At 31.3% G+C, this 18,259-nt stretch overlaps 1 protein-coding gene across 1 annotated transcript; it reads right to left on the minus strand.

Annotated features, from left to right (window-relative positions):
• Positions 1–5,121: 5,121 nt before the first annotated feature.
• Positions 5,122–12,540, minus strand: LOC128163236 (uncharacterized). The gene is made up of 5 exons (XM_052826781.1): positions 12,505–12,540; positions 8,614–8,817; positions 8,004–8,059; positions 6,678–6,815; positions 5,122–5,290 (listed from the first exon to the last, which is right to left on the minus strand). The coding sequence occupies exons 1-5, from the start codon at positions 12,538–12,540 to the stop codon at positions 5,122–5,124; spliced, it is 603 nt and encodes a 200-aa protein (XP_052682741.1).
• Positions 12,541–18,259: the final 5,719 nt, after the last annotated feature.

Raw genomic sequence — 18,259 nt, forward strand, 5'->3', positions numbered from 1 at the left:
TCTGAATAATGGCTTGAGGTCTGTAGAATAGTATGAAAAGGAAAGTATCAATGTACAATTTAAGATAAATATGCCAGTGCATGCAAAATGAAAGACTTCAGAGATATTTATTTCTGAATCAGGTTTTCATGTCGTGTTCTCAACAACAAGTACAAGACCAAGTTTAGAAACAACAATTGATGCATTAAAAAGTAGAGTTCCAAAATGAAGAAAATTATATCATGTGAAAGAAAATTTAAAAGTTGATGAGACAGCGAAGTTATTTGCATAACTTTATCCATGAATGTTGATAACCTGTTATAGGCTAACATATATCAACACTAGCAACATTTTGAATTTATTGATATACTCATTCTCCTTGAGAATGGGTGAACACAACAGCATGAGACGAACACCAATATTCTTAGTGTCTGATGTCATTCCATTGGAAATTTTTTATGTCACAGTTATTGAAAAACATTTTCTTATAACATCAAACAGCTTTTCAAGATGATTTGTCACAGAGTAAGAAAATGTGAAAATTAAAGTTTTGGGGAAAAACTAACAAAATTGCAATAATAAAATTTCTGAATGTTAAGAAGTCATATTTATTTTTAGGTGTCCGAAGGAACTATCCATCACATGACAAGAAAATTTCTTTAATTTGTTAAAACCGGTAGTTAACTTTAAAAAAATTATTTTACAAAAACACAAAAAAATTAAAAAATTATTTAAAAATACCTTTAGTACCCCTATCATCATTTTAATATTTGATAAGTATATGTTTTGTGGTCTTCTATAGAAAATTGGAATAAAATGTGGGTTAAAAATAATAGATGCATAGCTTTCGATAGGGCAAGGATCTATATATCACATAATTGACCGCATATGAACTAAAATATTGATATCCCAATATCTTACTTAAAGTTTAATCAAAAGATAATGCTTAAAAGATTCATTAATTCTGGTTTCTGACAAATATGACTGTTGTCCCAAAACAGCATGGACAGAGCACATAACATAACATTTGTTCACTGCAATTTAAAACACGTCCATGTCATCAAACCCATTGGCAAAAATACCGAACGAATGAAATCTGTACTTTATTTATTTCTTGAGAAAAATAATTAAATAATTCGTCATGATAGATTTTGTAATGCAAATTTAAGAAAAATCAAAAGTTATATCTCTCAAATTCTGAAATGTGGTTTGCAATATCATTCACAACTTTAATAGCATTAAAAGAATACTTCATTCACAACAGTCTAGATTTGAATTGGGATCATCCCTTACAAATAAAATGGATCTATTGGACTTCCATTAATTGCAATTTATGTACTATTTATTCTCAGTATCTGATATCATTCCATTGGAAATTTGCAATAAGCACCAAGTATATAAAAAAAAGCCTCAAATGAAATTGATCCATTCAAAATGATTGAATATGTTGTTGAAGCATTAAGTTGAAAAATGAACTGGAGAATCTTTTTAAACAATGTGTTTTCATTACCGTATATTGCCACCCCTCTGCCTAAAGAATTTAATAAAGATAGAGCTATTCTTTTCTAAAGTCCAGGTTCATTATTCCAGTAATTCATAGGTTTTGCACTCAAATTACTGAGTTCTTTCCAGACACAGAAATCTCATTCTGGCGCTCATAAAGTCAGGATTAGCAAATCAATATGTATACTTCATAAGAGTCAGCGGCTACTAAATCAGCCATTTTAATTACAAATTTGCAACCTGTTACTTCAAATAGTGTTGTCACTTTAGGCACCACCATTTTGGCTGAAGTGTTTTCTTTCAAATTTGATTTGCAATAATACCTTTCTTTAAATAAATATTCTAATTACATAACATTTTCATCTACATACTAAGGTCAATCCAAAAATATGAAAACAATGTCACTCTCCATTATATATTTTTCATGACAGTCATATCTAACAGATCAATATGTCCACCAACACCCAATTTATCGATATACAATGTTTTAGCCCCTTTTTGTAAAATGATATTTTTGCTACCGCCGTTTTAAACAACATGTTTTGTCTCTAAGGTGCACAGTAACGTTAAAAACATGACGTCAAGAGAAAACAGGAACAATTTATAGATATACCCATCTTCATATAACGCTTAGACTCTTGTAGCTTTCACCTTACAATTTATAAAGGCACTGTACCATTTAACATCTAGCTAATTTACACACATTCGTTCCAAAATCATAAGTTAGCTCTTCAAAGTTTCTCTTTTCAACCGTGTGTATCTTGGTTAACAATAAGAATAAGCCTGAATGTCAGCTGACATTACTTAAATTTTGACCAAATATTCACAGACATTATACTTTCCTCTGAACTATTTGAATTTCAAAATACAATTAGTACCACCCCCACAAAATGCATTTCAGTTAAACACGAACTTGCAATAATTGTCAACTTGCATTTTGTACCATTGATCATTCCCACAGTTTGTATTAACCTTTAACCAAGATAAAACCACTCTCGCTGCTCCAAAACACCCAGGGACGTCACTGTTTTTAGTCAACTTTAAAGGGAAATATCAGTCTTAATTACTAATGTTCGTTCTTCAAAGAACATATCCCGTCATAATTTGGTAAATAGAATACCATATGACTGTACTTAATTTGAGGTTTCAATATTATATGGGTTTAAGCCCAAATCGTAGAGATTAGCCTTCATCGTTATATTGCTTCATTGTTGACATGACACAAATTTTGCCCGTGCAAAGTGGGGACATTTTTAGGTATTAGATTCTCTTGTAAATTGTTTGATACTCTTGCTTAATTATGACTATGTAATTTACTAATCAATTTACATTTGGTTGTACAGTTATGACAAAAGTCTCCCAATTTATGGATTAACCATTGTATGAGGATATCTCATTGTAAATGAAAATATTCATAAGCTTTAAGGTATGACCATTTGTGAACATTTCCCAATAACTGTCCATGTAAATACCGGTACATAAAAGAGAAAACAAGTCATCAGAAATAAAAACAAAGTTTATTTCAACAGCAAATCATAAATATCATAAGAATTGCCTAGTCTGCTAAGAACCTGCATTTCACAAATTGGAAACCACCATTAACAGCATAATTTACATTTACCAAAACCAAATAAGATATTTAAACATTTTCATAGTTTACCCTCCCATCAAGTATACAGGCAAACACGTAACTTTATAATAGATTCAATAAAGCTTAAAATTTATCACATCAGCACAAGCACCAGTTTTAGGTTCAATTGAACAAATTTAAACCCTGGATCCATATTTAACGGTATACCCAGATTTTTCAGACACTTTCCCACAATTCTTCATATGTTAAACTCTTGACATATAACAATCAAAACAATTACATTTCAAAAACCATCTATAATAACTCTTACAAACAAAAATTTAAATAATAAATAAATGTCCAAAAACAAAACTATACTAAAAAAAACAGCACTACTAATATTTACAACACCTTCAATCCTTCAGTCACCTTAAATATAGTTGAAGCAGTGTTCATATTTTTAAAAAAATTGTCAAAAATAACATACGTCTTCTCCACTAAAGCTTTTCAATTCAATTATAATCTCATTTTCATAAAAAGAATACATTATAAACATCTTACAAAAATCCAAAATATTACCCACTGGAACTGGAGTTTTCAAATTTCGACCATTTCCAAAATCATTGTCTCAAACTAAAACAAGCATACTCCACATAGATAGAAAACATTCAACTGTCCAACATATTGTGCATTAACAAAAACCTATATTACACTACACATCTATCTTAGTCTATGGAACACAATTCAGCTCAAGCAGGCTTTCCGATCTATCCAAAATACATCCATTAACATCCATACCAATCTTCCCACATTTCACATTCTTTCCTTTAAATAAACCCCATATCAAATGACAATCACAAAACTTCTCAAGACAAAAACAAAATTAAAATGTTAATGTATCTTCACAGGAAGTAAAAGAATCTACAAATTACGACAAAAAAGCTAAATTTTCATTGTGACCAAAAAAGCAAACAATACGACATTTACCACTCTCAACGATTTCATCAAGAAAAACACAAAGTAATGTCCCTTTACAGTAAATAAAAAGAATCTGCAAATTACAACAAAACAGCTAACTTTTCATTGAGACTAAAAAGGCAAACAATAAAACATTTACTTCTCTCAAACGATTTCAACACAAAGTAATGAAGAACCACTCCTTAACCCTTCCATTTCACACAAATAAACTTTCTCAAACAACGGACCACTTCCATTTCACACAAATAAACATTCTCAAACAAGGGACCAGTTCCATTACACACAAATAAACTTTCTCAAACAAGGGAACAGTCAAATAACATGAATATGAGTTAAATCTTGAAAATGGCACTAACAGATCACTGTTCTTAAGTAAAACTCTAAATTCTAACAAACAAAAATGAAAAAATCTCCTGAAGCCTATGAAGCCTTACATACACAAACCAAAACTTCAGTTTATTGATTTACAAAATCAATCCTACATGAGATCCCAGAAAAAGTAAATCTCTAAATACTAACAAACAAAAAAATATCATCTCAAGAAGCCTATCATACCCAAATGAAAACTTCAGTTTATTGATGTACAAAATTCAATCTAACATGATTGCAGTAAAAAGGTAAGTTCCAGTGTCAACACCATGGAAGAGCTTATATATAATCATTTCAGAACTTATAATTTTAAAGATTACAACTTCATATTTTAGAACAACATTCAAAGGAAACCAACAGCTAAATAATCAACCCTAAATAAACACCTTTTAAAATAAAGCTCACCCCAAACTGCAAAAAAAACCACCCAATAAAATAAATGAACATCAAACAGATTCAATTTTGAAGAGCTTTTCCTGAGACAGAAATGGAAAAAATACAAACATCAAAACAAAATACTACAGTGTAATTAGAATCAACTTTAAACATTTCCTTTCAAGGAGAAATTTGTGTTTGAGCAAAATCTCGAAAAGTATCTACAATGACATACATGTTCAAATCAAAACAGAAGATACTCCTAAATCCATTTTAAAGAAAACAGATTTGACATGTTCATAAAAAAGCATCCCATTCAAACAATAGCAGAACCATCGAAAAAATATTTACTTGAAAAGTAAACTGTCAATGTCCTCCGTAACCACTTCTGCTTCATTATCAATGTCTTTCTCTTCCTTATCCTCACCAAGTAACTCATCCTCTGGTTTGTCTTCACCACCAACTGCTACAATCTTATCAACATCTTCAGCTACCATGGCTACGACATCTTCTTCCCTAAAATTAATAACAAAATAAATACAACTTCAATGCAAAAGTTTTCATAGTTGTCATATCTTCCACTAGAAAAACCAGTCAAAAATCATTAAAACAATTATCATATATATATATTTATCTTAATTTTCCATTAATGATGCTGCTTTTGCTTCAAAACTCTAAAAATAAAAAACTAAGTACCAGGTAATACATTCACCACAATCATCACCTAAATATTCCTTCAACAAAAGAATAACCATGCATATATCAACTCCTGTAAAAAAAACAATCCTTAAAGCTGCTTGGACTTGGACTTCACTGCACCTAAACAATAAATCCACAGATTGTCAGTTCAGATAAGATTTTCAGACTGCATCTATTTATGAAACTGGTCATAATATTCATGCCAATAAAATCAATGCACGGGCTGAGATTGAAATAAATTCATCTTTTTAACAAAAGGGTGAGCTAACACTTACAGTAGCCATCATAAACACACAGAAGTAGATTTTAAACCCATTACATGAAATATCTCAAACAATAAATAATTTTCATGAGTTCACAAAATTTATATTCGGATATGATTTTGTCATTTCAGAATGGTAAATCTGTGTGTGCTTTACATCAAAACACACAATACTGAACAACTGTACTTATATATCATTCCTGTATAAACTGTAATTTCAATTTTGATGTGAGAAAGAGATCATGCACAATTAGAAATAATGGCTCTGTTTAGTAGCTATAGTCGTTTTTCTCAACCAAGCTAGAAAAACATATCTGAAACTGTTTTCCAAACTCAACAGAAAGGGCCCGGAAGGTTGTTCATAATAAAAAAAGCTATTTGTATTTTAGAAATTACTCATCAATCCAACAGTCAAAGACATATGCTATACTGTTAACTTTTTGCATTCAAGTACAGGTTGAACAAAAAATGACCACAAAAGTTCAGCTCATATGTAGATGATAAAATGAAGTTGACACAATGCACTGTATTTACAGAAATAAACCCAGAATGCCGTGCTGCGAAGGAAAGCATATATTGTAGCCCAGTAAAAAGACTAATGTACTTGCTAGCAAACCAATTAATTGGCAAAAAAGGAAATATGTAAATAACTCAGCATTCATCTCAATCATGAGACTCACCACAGAATAAACACATTTATAACATAACATTCTTTCAAAATTTACTCTAGAAAACTCTATTACAACAATGATTCTCTTATTCACCATCTATCAAATGAAGTGTTTGCATCATTGACAATAACAACAGCAGCAAAAAGAATGCTTCTTTCCATTCAGCTCAGCAATTTACAAATGTTATCACTTACATACACACATAAATGCTAAAGAAATTAGAACCACAACACATTCATAAAACATAAATCAAAATATAACTTATACTTACAGAACTGTAATTACACTCCTCCTCTTCCTTCCCTTCACATGTTTGTTTTCGGCAAAAACTCCACATGGGAAAATGTCACTCAGCTGCTCCGTTGAGCAGGAAAGCATCTCATCATTTATCAAAATTGATGTGTTTGACCTAAATTAAAAACAAAGATATGAGTATAACTGACATAAATTCAAAACATTTAACAAGAGACCCAGTGACCACATCGCTCACCTCATTTACAACAGCTATAACTCTGATCAAATCAGCATTACAGAAACAAAATCAATATATCTTGACAATAAGGAACAGATGCCATGATGAATCTTGCATAAATCTTTAAAAATTAGCTAATATTTATCCACATTTCCTTATGGGAAATACCAAGACCCTATTGTACTTTTCTTTATACCTACGCTGGCACAGTACAGCTTATTGCCAAAAATTTAAACTTTTACTTTTCTTTTCCCATATCTCTTGATACTTTCAGATAAAACTTAACACTTTAAACTGAACAACTTATATATCCCTCTGTTACATAATATCAAATTTATAACCCGAAACATTTTGATTTGTGATTTCAGCTTGCCCATAAATTACCAAATTACAAAATTTGTACCATTTATCAGCTTCATGGAAAAAAAACATCGTGAAATCCCTCTAGATGTTAAGATTATACTCAACAAACTGCAACTTAAGTTTACACCCCCTGTGGGGTCTGACTTAAGGTCATTCAAATTTTGATACATGACCAAAAGTCATAGAATTATTCAAATGCTAACATATGGTAATATTTTGATACATGATCTAAAGTCATAGTATTATTCAAATGCTAAGATACAAAATCATAGACTACCTAATACATAATTGTGCAATCACATACAAGTTAATTTAACTCAATCAATTACTGCGGAACTCTACTCCTTTTCAGCTTTGCATCCCGCCTTCCGGTTTTATAAAAATCTACCACTTTTCAACAAAATACATTCCTTGTTTTGATAGATAGCCATTTTGAAAGTCGATGTTATCAACAATTTTGTCAGGTTTGAATTAAGCACCATACTTTGAATAAAAGAAACACAAATGCTTTTCAAAGTCGACTGAATATCAAGTTTTCAAGCATGTGTTCTACATCGAACCAAAAAGAAGCCACTTCCCATGATTACATCAATTAAAAGACATGTTAATATAAACATCACAGACGAAAAAGAATTAAGCTTTGCAATTCCACACGAGCTTTAACAATGGCTGAATATATCTTTCATCTTGACCATAACAATAAACTCAATTTGCAGGTAATTGTAATGGTGCATGATCAAATTTGATTTTTCTACAACTTACTCGTCAAAAGAAACACCATCAATGACTCCGGAAAACTCATCTTCAACGTCAATGTTCTACAATACAAGATGATTTAAATATAAAATCTATAAATAAATATCCTAGTAGTTACTACCATTATCAAACAACACATTTAAAACATTGAAAATCTTTCATTCAAGTACATGCAATTTCAATTTAGAACAAGTAGAATTGACCTTTCATAAATTTAAACTTTTCAGTTCAATTGAAATTTAAGAAATCTTTGACCACAGTCTTGGACAAGAACAATTTAGCTTAACGATTATAATTCCAAAACTAATTAATTCACGACAAAATGATTTTCACTTTCAAAGCTACACTCTATGATACCCATTAGAGAAAAATTGAAAATAACACACCTAACAGTTTGACCTTGATCTAAATCTTAATAAAGTGCTATTCTGGTCTAAATGCAAAATATGAGAGTAAATAGTATGCGATTTATTTAAAACTAAATACTTATTCTATACATAAATCTACAAATACTAAAACCATGCACTTTTAAAAAAGTTGATAAGATCAACTCCCATCAAACATTGTCATCTGTCAAATATGACTCGACATCATCATTAAAAATAACCAATATTACCTTAACTTTTGTGCTCGCAGATGAGTTTAATGATCTCCTGCCCTGGTATAAATCCACGTGCACGCAGGAGATCTCCACAACGGAACCACTGAAAATCCTTAAGGATGCCAGCTCTCCCCATAATTTAACCTCCACTGTTGCATTACCGTCAGATAGAGTGACAATCTTTCTTTTTGTTTCATTTGTCTCAATGATGCCCGATACCTTAAACACACCAATAAGAAAAATAAAAATGCACATGCACCAAACATTTGCATTCAATACACCAAACAAAGGTGCTGTGACAAATACCATCAAGGTGACAAATATGATTAAATGCATTTCATTTCCCCTATACCAGTTGGAAGAAAACATTTCAGGTAACAAATTTACAAACTAATTCATCAAAATATGAATAACTTTAGTTCAATATGCCAATAAATGACATAATAATTGAAGCCTAAATCAAAAACGGAATTAAAAGAAAAGCACATATAAATCCATTAAGAAGGCAAAAATTGTGGTAATTTAAGTATTTGCTTTCAAACATCATATCGGCATCGTTAAATCAACGTCCTTGTGTAATACTTCATGTCATATCAATTAGGTGAATAATAAAGCCAATGCACAAATTACCGGTAACCATTAAGTTTGCAGAAAATAGATAGAGCTGGTGACGGTCCCTACCAAAACAATAAACAATACGAATTATAGTCTAGCTAGCTTATATTGATGATTTTTAATAAAAATAAACATACCTGTGAAGGAAAAACAGTTGAAATTAATCGATAAAAGAGATATATCCAAGATATTTTTATTGAACAATTATCATTCTTCACGCTAACAACTTCACAGGATCAAAAACATAATTTCTTATGCTGGGTTGCAAATAACATTTTGAAACCCAGAGGTCATGTGGGTTCCCAACTTTTCAACCTATACAAACCCACAATAATTTTACCGAGCCCACAGATACTCACAATGAAGTTAGTTTACAATATAAAAATATATCACTGTAGAATAAAAATCATTAAATGCCATTAATTTATTTGAATTAGATTCATTTCATTAAATCTAATTTTATGCATGCATGTGTATTGATATGCACATTTTAGAGAGGAATTGTTTTTCAACAAATTATTAGTTAAAGACAAGTTAAAACATCTCACAAATTTATAACAAGTAAATTAAAACTTCATTTACCGGTAATCAGATAAAACAATGATTTCTATTTATATATTTATACTCATGTAAACCCCACAATCTGCAATCAGTTTAATTAATCTTCATATTCAAAAAATAAAACCAGCAATGAATAACAATTTATAAACTGAGCTGACCCTGACCCAAATTTCAATGAGTCTATGAATTAGAAGCTTGTCATTCTTTTTGCTCTGTTCATTAAATGTTCTAGCACAAAGTAAATTTGAAAAACAAACAATTTATTTCCACAACTCAATATTAAAAGAAATCTTTACAAATTCAGCTATTCACATAACATATACAAATTTTCTTCATCATTATATGAGTTTTCATCATATTACAGACATGCAATATATTTCCAATAAATTTAAATTAATTTTAAGCTGCTTGTTCCAATTTTATATCAAATTCTGTGCCCACTTTTCAACGATGGTTATGCCAAATATGTGTATAATAATAGACATTGCAGTAGTTTTTCCAGTCAATAAAGCCAAATTTCAATGAAAAATGTACAACATCTGATTACAAAACAATTGTCATAAAAACGTATCAAGATTTTTTATTGATAATTCTCATGTTAAAGTCTGCCACTGATGCCGAGACAATAACTGTTGCATTAATATGACTTCGACATCACAACAAATAAAGGTTATAACCTTAAGGCCTATTAAAAATAAACTTGTGTGCATTCAATTTTGTTCTCCAACATTTCTGAAGTTTCCATTTTTTTCAAAAATGCAGAGCATGAAAGATGAATAATTAACCCCAATCCTTCGGATGATGAAATCAAACAATTCTGTTTTGTAAACATTACCATGATGCATTTCGGTTTCTTTTCTCATCCGATTTGCTTAAAGAAATAATTTATATTTACTTTGAATATGCATTTCTGAAGGATCTCAAATCTTTCACCAAAACTAGGAGAAAGTCCATAACACCTTAAGATAAATGGTTTGTATATAATAATTTTTCATACCGTAATAACAAAAAAGTCAGACTTAGCAAACTCAATTTAAATGGGTTGGTCAAAGCTCTTCAATCCAACCTAGCCTTATAAACAAAATTGAGTGTTTAGGGTAACAACAATGAAAAATTAAGTTAGGTAGTTAGGGATTTTTCATTAATATTATATAATTTTTTTCTGCATGAATCCTAAAAATGTTAGTTTGTGTTATATTTCAAACAGATTTCTTATTAGAAATAACATAAAATTCACAATCAGATAAAAACAGAAATCTACAAATGGTAGGATTAGGACATTTTTGTAGATTAGGTCGGGTTAACCAAAACACACAACTTTCTTTTTTAAGGCCCCATCTTTAATAAATTGGATCAAAGTGAATACGTCATACCTACATCCCATTTCTGAACAAACCAACCATTCTAATTTATAAATTTAGTCTTTAAAATTTTTTTAAAGGGACTTGGACACAATATGAGATCAAAATTTTATTTTATTTTACTTATATTAAGTCGTTCACATGCGCATCTTAAATGATTATCCAAAATTTGAATGTAAGAAGTCAAATAAGTTATAAGAGGAATACAGGTGTCAAATCATTGTTATGTAAACAAAGCTTGAGTCTTATATTTGTTTACAATAATGTAAAGTAAATGAAAGACATTATCATTTCTCTGACAAAATTCCTTGTGACAACCAAGATAAACTATGAACATTGCTTGTAACTAGTTTGTGGCATCTAAATTTTGATAAAACAATAACTAATACCCATATCAATAATCCTAGGAATGAAAAATAGTAAAATTTGAACTCAAATGGTGTCCAAATCCCTTCAAAAAGCTTCAGAGAAATCATATATAACCATTCAATAACTTCCATCTGTCGCTCTCTAAAATACAGATTTGCAAAGATTACATTCACACTATCATATTATCATGACCAAATCTGCCCTAACCAAGAACTCACACCCCTAGCAATCATTCAAGAAAATCATTCTTCTGTTACAACTCACACAAATCTTACCATGAATTAAACTTATCATCTACCAGGTCTGATAAAAAAAAAAACATAAAATTTCTTCAAATGATAAATAAAAAATAAGTCTAAACACAAACAAAATACATCATTGATATATTTTGAAATACAAAAGCACTAATCCCAGTTCTTTCAAGACCAAAAACAGAAATCTCCTAATTTTTATTTAGATGCATTTTGTCCCCCTTACCTTGTAATACAACTTATATTTCAAATGATCCCATATTTAGTTCACATCACCCTTCCATCAAATTTTAAACTTCAGGGAAACACCCAACTATACTTCTCCAACATTACTCTCACACTAAATGCACAAAAAATTATTTATAAAGGCCTTCCCACTATAACAAACTTTCAATTTTTGCATGTCAAAATTTTATTCCACTACCCTAAACAATATTCTGAAGCAAACATCAGTACCCATCCACCCAGACCTTCCCTTACACCCATCCAGATTGATCTTTAATACATAAATCAAATCTACTTAAAATTCATTAAAAGCAAATAAAAATTCCACCTAATGAAACAAAAATAACATAACCAAAGTCTATATCCAATATTCTTGAATGCACAAAATAAAAAAATAAAACATTACTGCTAAAAATACTTATCCACCAACCCCTACCTTCATCAATGAAAAGCAAACATACACCACAATGTCAAACACAAATTAAATTAATTCTTTTTTATAAAAGTTAAAGAAAATAACCTACCTCATCAGTCTTCAGTCGCTTTGAAGATGTAGCCATAACGAAATCCAATGCACAATCCAAGTTTCACTGTGATGCAAGTACTCTCAACAACGGTCAGCGGGTAACTGACCTGTGGGCATCGCCTTATATAGGAATCGACGCGGACGTCGTTGAAAACACCCCCCAAAAATATCGACAATGGCTACCCGTTGCGGTTTTGTGCTTCTTGCCGTAGTTTCACCTCAAAATATACCGTTAATTAATGAAATAACACATACAAACTATATATCATTACAACCGGAATAAAAATTACTCTTCAAATATAATAAACGGTACAACAAAATGATATACATGAAAAAAAAATCGAGGATATTCTAACAAAAACCTACCCGTTCATCAGTATCTCATCCTCCATTTTCAAACCATTTCTTTGAAAGACGCATTAATGGTCAAGTTCAAACACTTCCAAGATCATGGTACATCCGAAAGAAATATGGTAAACATAAATATTTGTTGAAATTCGACGATAACAGAATATTTTGAACACAAAATCCAAGATGTAACAAACACAAAGACAAAATCAAATATGTAGCATATATGTTTTGCACCACAACATACCGAGTCTGAATAGAATTTCCTCAATCCATGAACATTTCAGAATATTTGTAAAACCGCGTTTTCAAACTCATACCGGAAATTACGACGTGTTCTATAAAAAGAACGGATTATACAAACAGGTAACGTAATCCAGGTTAACTTTGATTTGAATCATCACCTTGCTTTTAACACACAGAAAAAATGGCATTGAAATACAAGATATGACATAAAAATAACGTATTTATATCATGCATATCAAAAATCAATGCCGATAGATTAATGAATATCCGCACGAACCCCCCCCCCTTTACGTCTGCGAGAATACTCCGCCAGGTAGCGCAGTCGGCAAATATTCCCATGTTTTCACGGGGTCGCACAAAATTGGACTCGTCATCTACATTTTATAAACTTTGCAAAGATATAAGGACAAAAATGTAATGAATCAATCAATAAATGATTTGGATTATTAAATTCACCTTCAGTAGAAACATGCCCGAAAAAATATAATAAAACAGTAAATCATCACCCTTAAACTGTTAAATTTCCACCCCTAATCCAACAGAGTGGCTAATAATAGCTTTCATTACCCACTCATCAGTTCAACTCAGAAGGAAATTAAAAAGTTAATAACAAATGCTGGGAAAACAATAACATTAATCATCAAAACTACCCAACAATTAAAAAAAACCTCTGCAAAATTCCTAATAAAATTAAAACAACATTATCCTTAAAACTGGAAGTTTGAATGAAACATTTTATTTGTCTATTTATCATGTACATATAGATCAAACTGCCGCCCCTCTAAACCATAAAATCACTATTAACACTATGTAATGATTAATAAAATCACGAGCTAGAATTTACACTTAATATCTTCTTGTTCGTAATTAAGGAACACCTTGGACGCTTCTGAATATTTCTGTATTACTCACGATAGTTAAAAGTTAGTAATTTTAATTGTTATCTTTATCGAGTTCCCATTGCCATTGAAATATCGGCCGGGATATTGATGCTTTGTATGTCTAGACATGGTTATGATCGCTTGTGTATATCTTATAAACTTCTATTGTCTGTTCATCTTGAGAAAAACCCTGGAACTAACACAGAATACACAAGATATACACAAGAGATGTCTCATATGCCCAGGTGTACATCAAAATCCCGAAAGGTGTTGAAACTCTTAGAATACATGATACGATAGGTTCATTAATTAAAGATGTGATTCATAACTAATTATCAATTCTCAAAATATCACATTATCACCTTTGGATTTGAAAATTTACGTTTACAAATCAAAAGTCAAAATAACTCAAATAGTCTTATTCAAAATTTGTAGCAACGTTTTGCTGATTTGAGAGCAACTTAGGTAAACTTATGTTCGGACAATCGTAAAAATTAAAAATACAAATTTTCTGATAAAGTCATAATCAAAAGTAGATTTTACAAATCGTGGGCACTCAATTCTTGAAAATAAAAAAAAAAAATAAAGTGAAAAGATCAAAACTTTCGGGCGATATTTAATAGATTTAGAATATAATAAATCTGGTCAACGAATATCCAAATTAAACTTAGGGGCGATCGATCGTGAAACTTTTAACAGTGATTAGCTGTGTAAAACAAAATCGAATTAGAACATTTAAGGACGCTTAAGACTCACAGGTGCTTGAGGACAGGATCGACATCGACCCCCCCCCCCCCAATTTATAGACCCCCGGGACTCAATTTCTCTTTTTTATTAAATTATCCTTTTATGACATATCTCTAAACTAATTTATTCATCCATTGCCCAGAATAATATAAAACAAACATTTTTGAAAAAAATCAGTCCCTCTGTACATATACTTGTATTATATGTAGAGGGTATGATTTCTAAAAAAAATATTTGTTTTAAGTAATTTGGGGCAATGAATGTATAAATCAGATTAAAAAATGTCATAAAAGGATAATTTAATGTAAAAAATAATAATAAAGTCCCGGGGGTCTATAATCTTGGGTAATGGACGGGGGGGGGGGGGGGTGGGTTCGATCATGTCATCAAGCACCTGTGTTAAGGATAATATCCCAAGTATAAGTTGATTGAGATACCATCGCCAATTAATTTCAACACTAATATTGTGTGCCCATTTTGGGACACTCGTGAAAATAATCAAAACTTGGATACTAACTGCTATAACGCGTTCAAAAAGGGCAACGATAATTCAAATCAGAACAATCCAAATTTGATGCGAACGTGAAAATTAAAAGTTAATGTAAGGACAATTCCAACTTGAAAGGCGTTAGAAAGATATCTGGTGCGCTTGTGAAAAGAAATGGAGCTCTCCAAAGTAAAAATTGGGGCACTCATGCATGGGTAACTTTGGCTTTGGCAAACTAAGGCACTAACCCCTTATTTAATGCGTTCTGAGTGAATTCAATACCTTAATACAAAGCTCGCTCTTTCAAAGGGAGTCGCCATCTCAATTTGCATATATCTAATGAATAATCAAACTTTGAATCTAATCTTAAAATATGGGAGCAGCTCTACAACGGTGTATAAATACAGGTTGACTAAAATCAATTTATAAATGAACTCAGAACTTAAATAAATATTGCTTAAAACATTATTAAAAAAATAGAATTTATGTAATTAAAATCTATGTGTGTATATATATATATATATATTCAATTGCTTATGATTTCCACATTGACGGTCAAGATTCCCACGGAGTCTTGCAGGTGCCAGGTGCAAGTTATGTAATTACACCCATCTCCCAGACGCCCTTTGGACTATTACGTAACCACAAATTCCAACCCTCTGTATACCAACAGCCAATCAAAATAAAAGACATAATCACGTGCTTAAACTCAGACAAAGAATAACCAGTAAAGGCCTTACAAGTAATAGCTTTCCAAAACACATGCATCAATAAAAATAAAAATCAATGGAAGCATGCATGTATCAATTGGGATATTACATAATAAATGAATTTAAATTTTCGACGCTAATCATAAATTTATAGATGAACCGTGCATATCTCAAAAAAAATCTTCAGTCGTCCCTTTCGATCTAAGTACATGCATATCATATGACTTTGATTAAATTATTCATAATTTCAAATAATTTTGAAATGAACATGTACCAATATCACATAACAGTATATAAGCTTGACAATTGAAGATAGTCAGTCAAATTTTAAAATTGTTCCTGTTATATATGAATGCAAAAACTATGGCATTTTACATAGACTCTCTTCTTTTTTTTAACATTACTCTCTCATGCCTGGAAACATGGGTTTCTGGACGCTAGACATTATGCAAACCTTCCTTACCTAAACCAAAACGGCAAAACGCTCAATAATACACTGCACTCTGAAGTTGAAATAGATGTAAAATAAATAGTGTTGAGATAAATGTTTATAAAATACAGTTGTATATACACAAAAAAACGTTCAAAAAGTTCTGGTTTATTGACAAATAATGAATTTTGCACATATTGATTTTCAAAAAATGGACCGCACCTTTCCAAATTGCTAAATCCGCATCTGTAAGTGTTTACTGAAAAAATAGGTGATGGAAGAAGCGCCCATCCCTAGCTTACGTGTCTGTGATTATTACACAGGATTTCTCATGATTCCAATTTGGACTCGTCCACTCATCGGCGCGCAAAAATTACGAATGGGACAAATTATGGCGCGAAGTCCTGCTTCCGCGCAATGACTGATGGTTTAAATGAGTTCATCCATCTTCATAGATCCAAAGGGAATGGTAAAAATAACTCTTTGACATTTGTTTTGTAACAACTCCTGAATATTATGTTTTAGAAGATAACTATCGAATATTAACTTTATTTTGGACTTGTGTTCGGAATTTTTTCTTTATCGTTGCTAAGTATGTAATAAATCCAGAGGTGCTCGAATGAAAGTTCACGAGACTTCGGCTTGGGGTAAAATGCTGACGATGGACCCTCCACTTTGGAGAGTCCATAGTGGAGAGGGTGGAGCTTGGTGTGTCAATCTTAATTTAGAGTCTGTTTGATCTGTCATTCCAATTTCATCATGCACCAAATAGCTAAAACATATGGGTTGTTTATTAGAAATTGAAAAAAAGGAGACGGGGGTCCTAACATTTAATGAATTTAGCAACTTCAAATGAATTTTATCAGGATACATGCATAACTTACTCTATGTTTGTGTAACAATTATTCTGAGTCCAGTGAGACTGTGAACAGGAAGTTAACTCACCTCAACGTTGGGAGAGATTTATCTTTTTTCCCCGAATAACATTAATTGTAAAAAAAATGCTATGGATGTGGACAATTACTTACAGAAAAATTAGAAAACCACCCAATGATCCTGTTCTCAAACAGTATGATTATCGGAAAAATCTAAGTCCGAATTCCAAGTCACCAAGAGTGTCAGCTTCGTTGCAAAATATGTATTAACAATGCGGATTGTTGTCAGAGACAATGTCCGGTGTTTGAAATGTCTCGCCATGTCATAGTGCATTTAGAAATTTCAGCACAATTATCTTCAGGACATAGGGACATTTAAAGGAAATGTAATATAAAATAAATTAATTATTTTTACAAGACTTACACTTTTGTAGAAAATTTGACATTATCATATTGAATATTTTCATAAGCTGTTATAAATTTTAAAAATTTTGTCCATATCAGCAATAATGCAACTGTAATATTTTTACTATATATACATCTTGTGTAGAACTAATGAACAATATGTACTTTTAAAAAACCCAGCACCTAAATGAAAGTGCCATCATTCGTCATCGTCAATTAGGGGAGAGAAGTTTTATGTGCTTTTGTTTAAAAACAATGTGCCCCATTTTGTTTCTGATAACATAATTGGAATGACAGATCAAACGGACTCTGAATTAAGACTGACAAACCAAGCTCCACCCCCTCCACTATGGACCTTCCAAAGTGGAGGGTCCATCGTCAGCATTTTACCCCAAGCCCGAGACTTCACCGAAATTTGTTCAGTTCCTGTGAAACTTCGAGCGGAAGTATAAATGTTCGGATAATATTCTCAAAATACGTAAGTACTGGTCGATTTTCATATCATATTCTACTTTGATTTATGTTAAAACATCAACATCCTTTAAGATGTATGTCTTATTTCGCCGTCTAGCGGTTTTTTTTAATTAAACGATGATATTCAGAGCCGAGTTATCGTGCGTGTTC

This window comes from Crassostrea angulata, chromosome 9 (genome assembly GCF_025612915.1).
Source record: "Crassostrea angulata isolate pt1a10 chromosome 9, ASM2561291v2, whole genome shotgun sequence".
NCBI classification, from domain to species: Eukaryota; Metazoa; Mollusca; class Bivalvia; order Ostreida; family Ostreidae; genus Magallana; species Magallana angulata.

Bases quoted from the DNA above. Each gene is read 5' to 3' on its own strand.
- LOC128163236 (XM_052826781.1), bottom strand. From the start codon at position 12,540: ATGGCTACATCTTCAAAGCGACTGAAGACTGATGAG. The intron at 8,060-8,613 runs GTAATATTGGTT...CTTGTATTGTAG, and splicing joins CTGCGAGCACAAAAGTTAAG to AACATTGACGTTGAAGATGA. The intron at 5,291-6,677 runs GTAAGTATAAGT...TATTAATTTTAG, and splicing joins AGGAGTGTAATTACAGTTCT to GGAAGAAGATGTCGTAGCCA.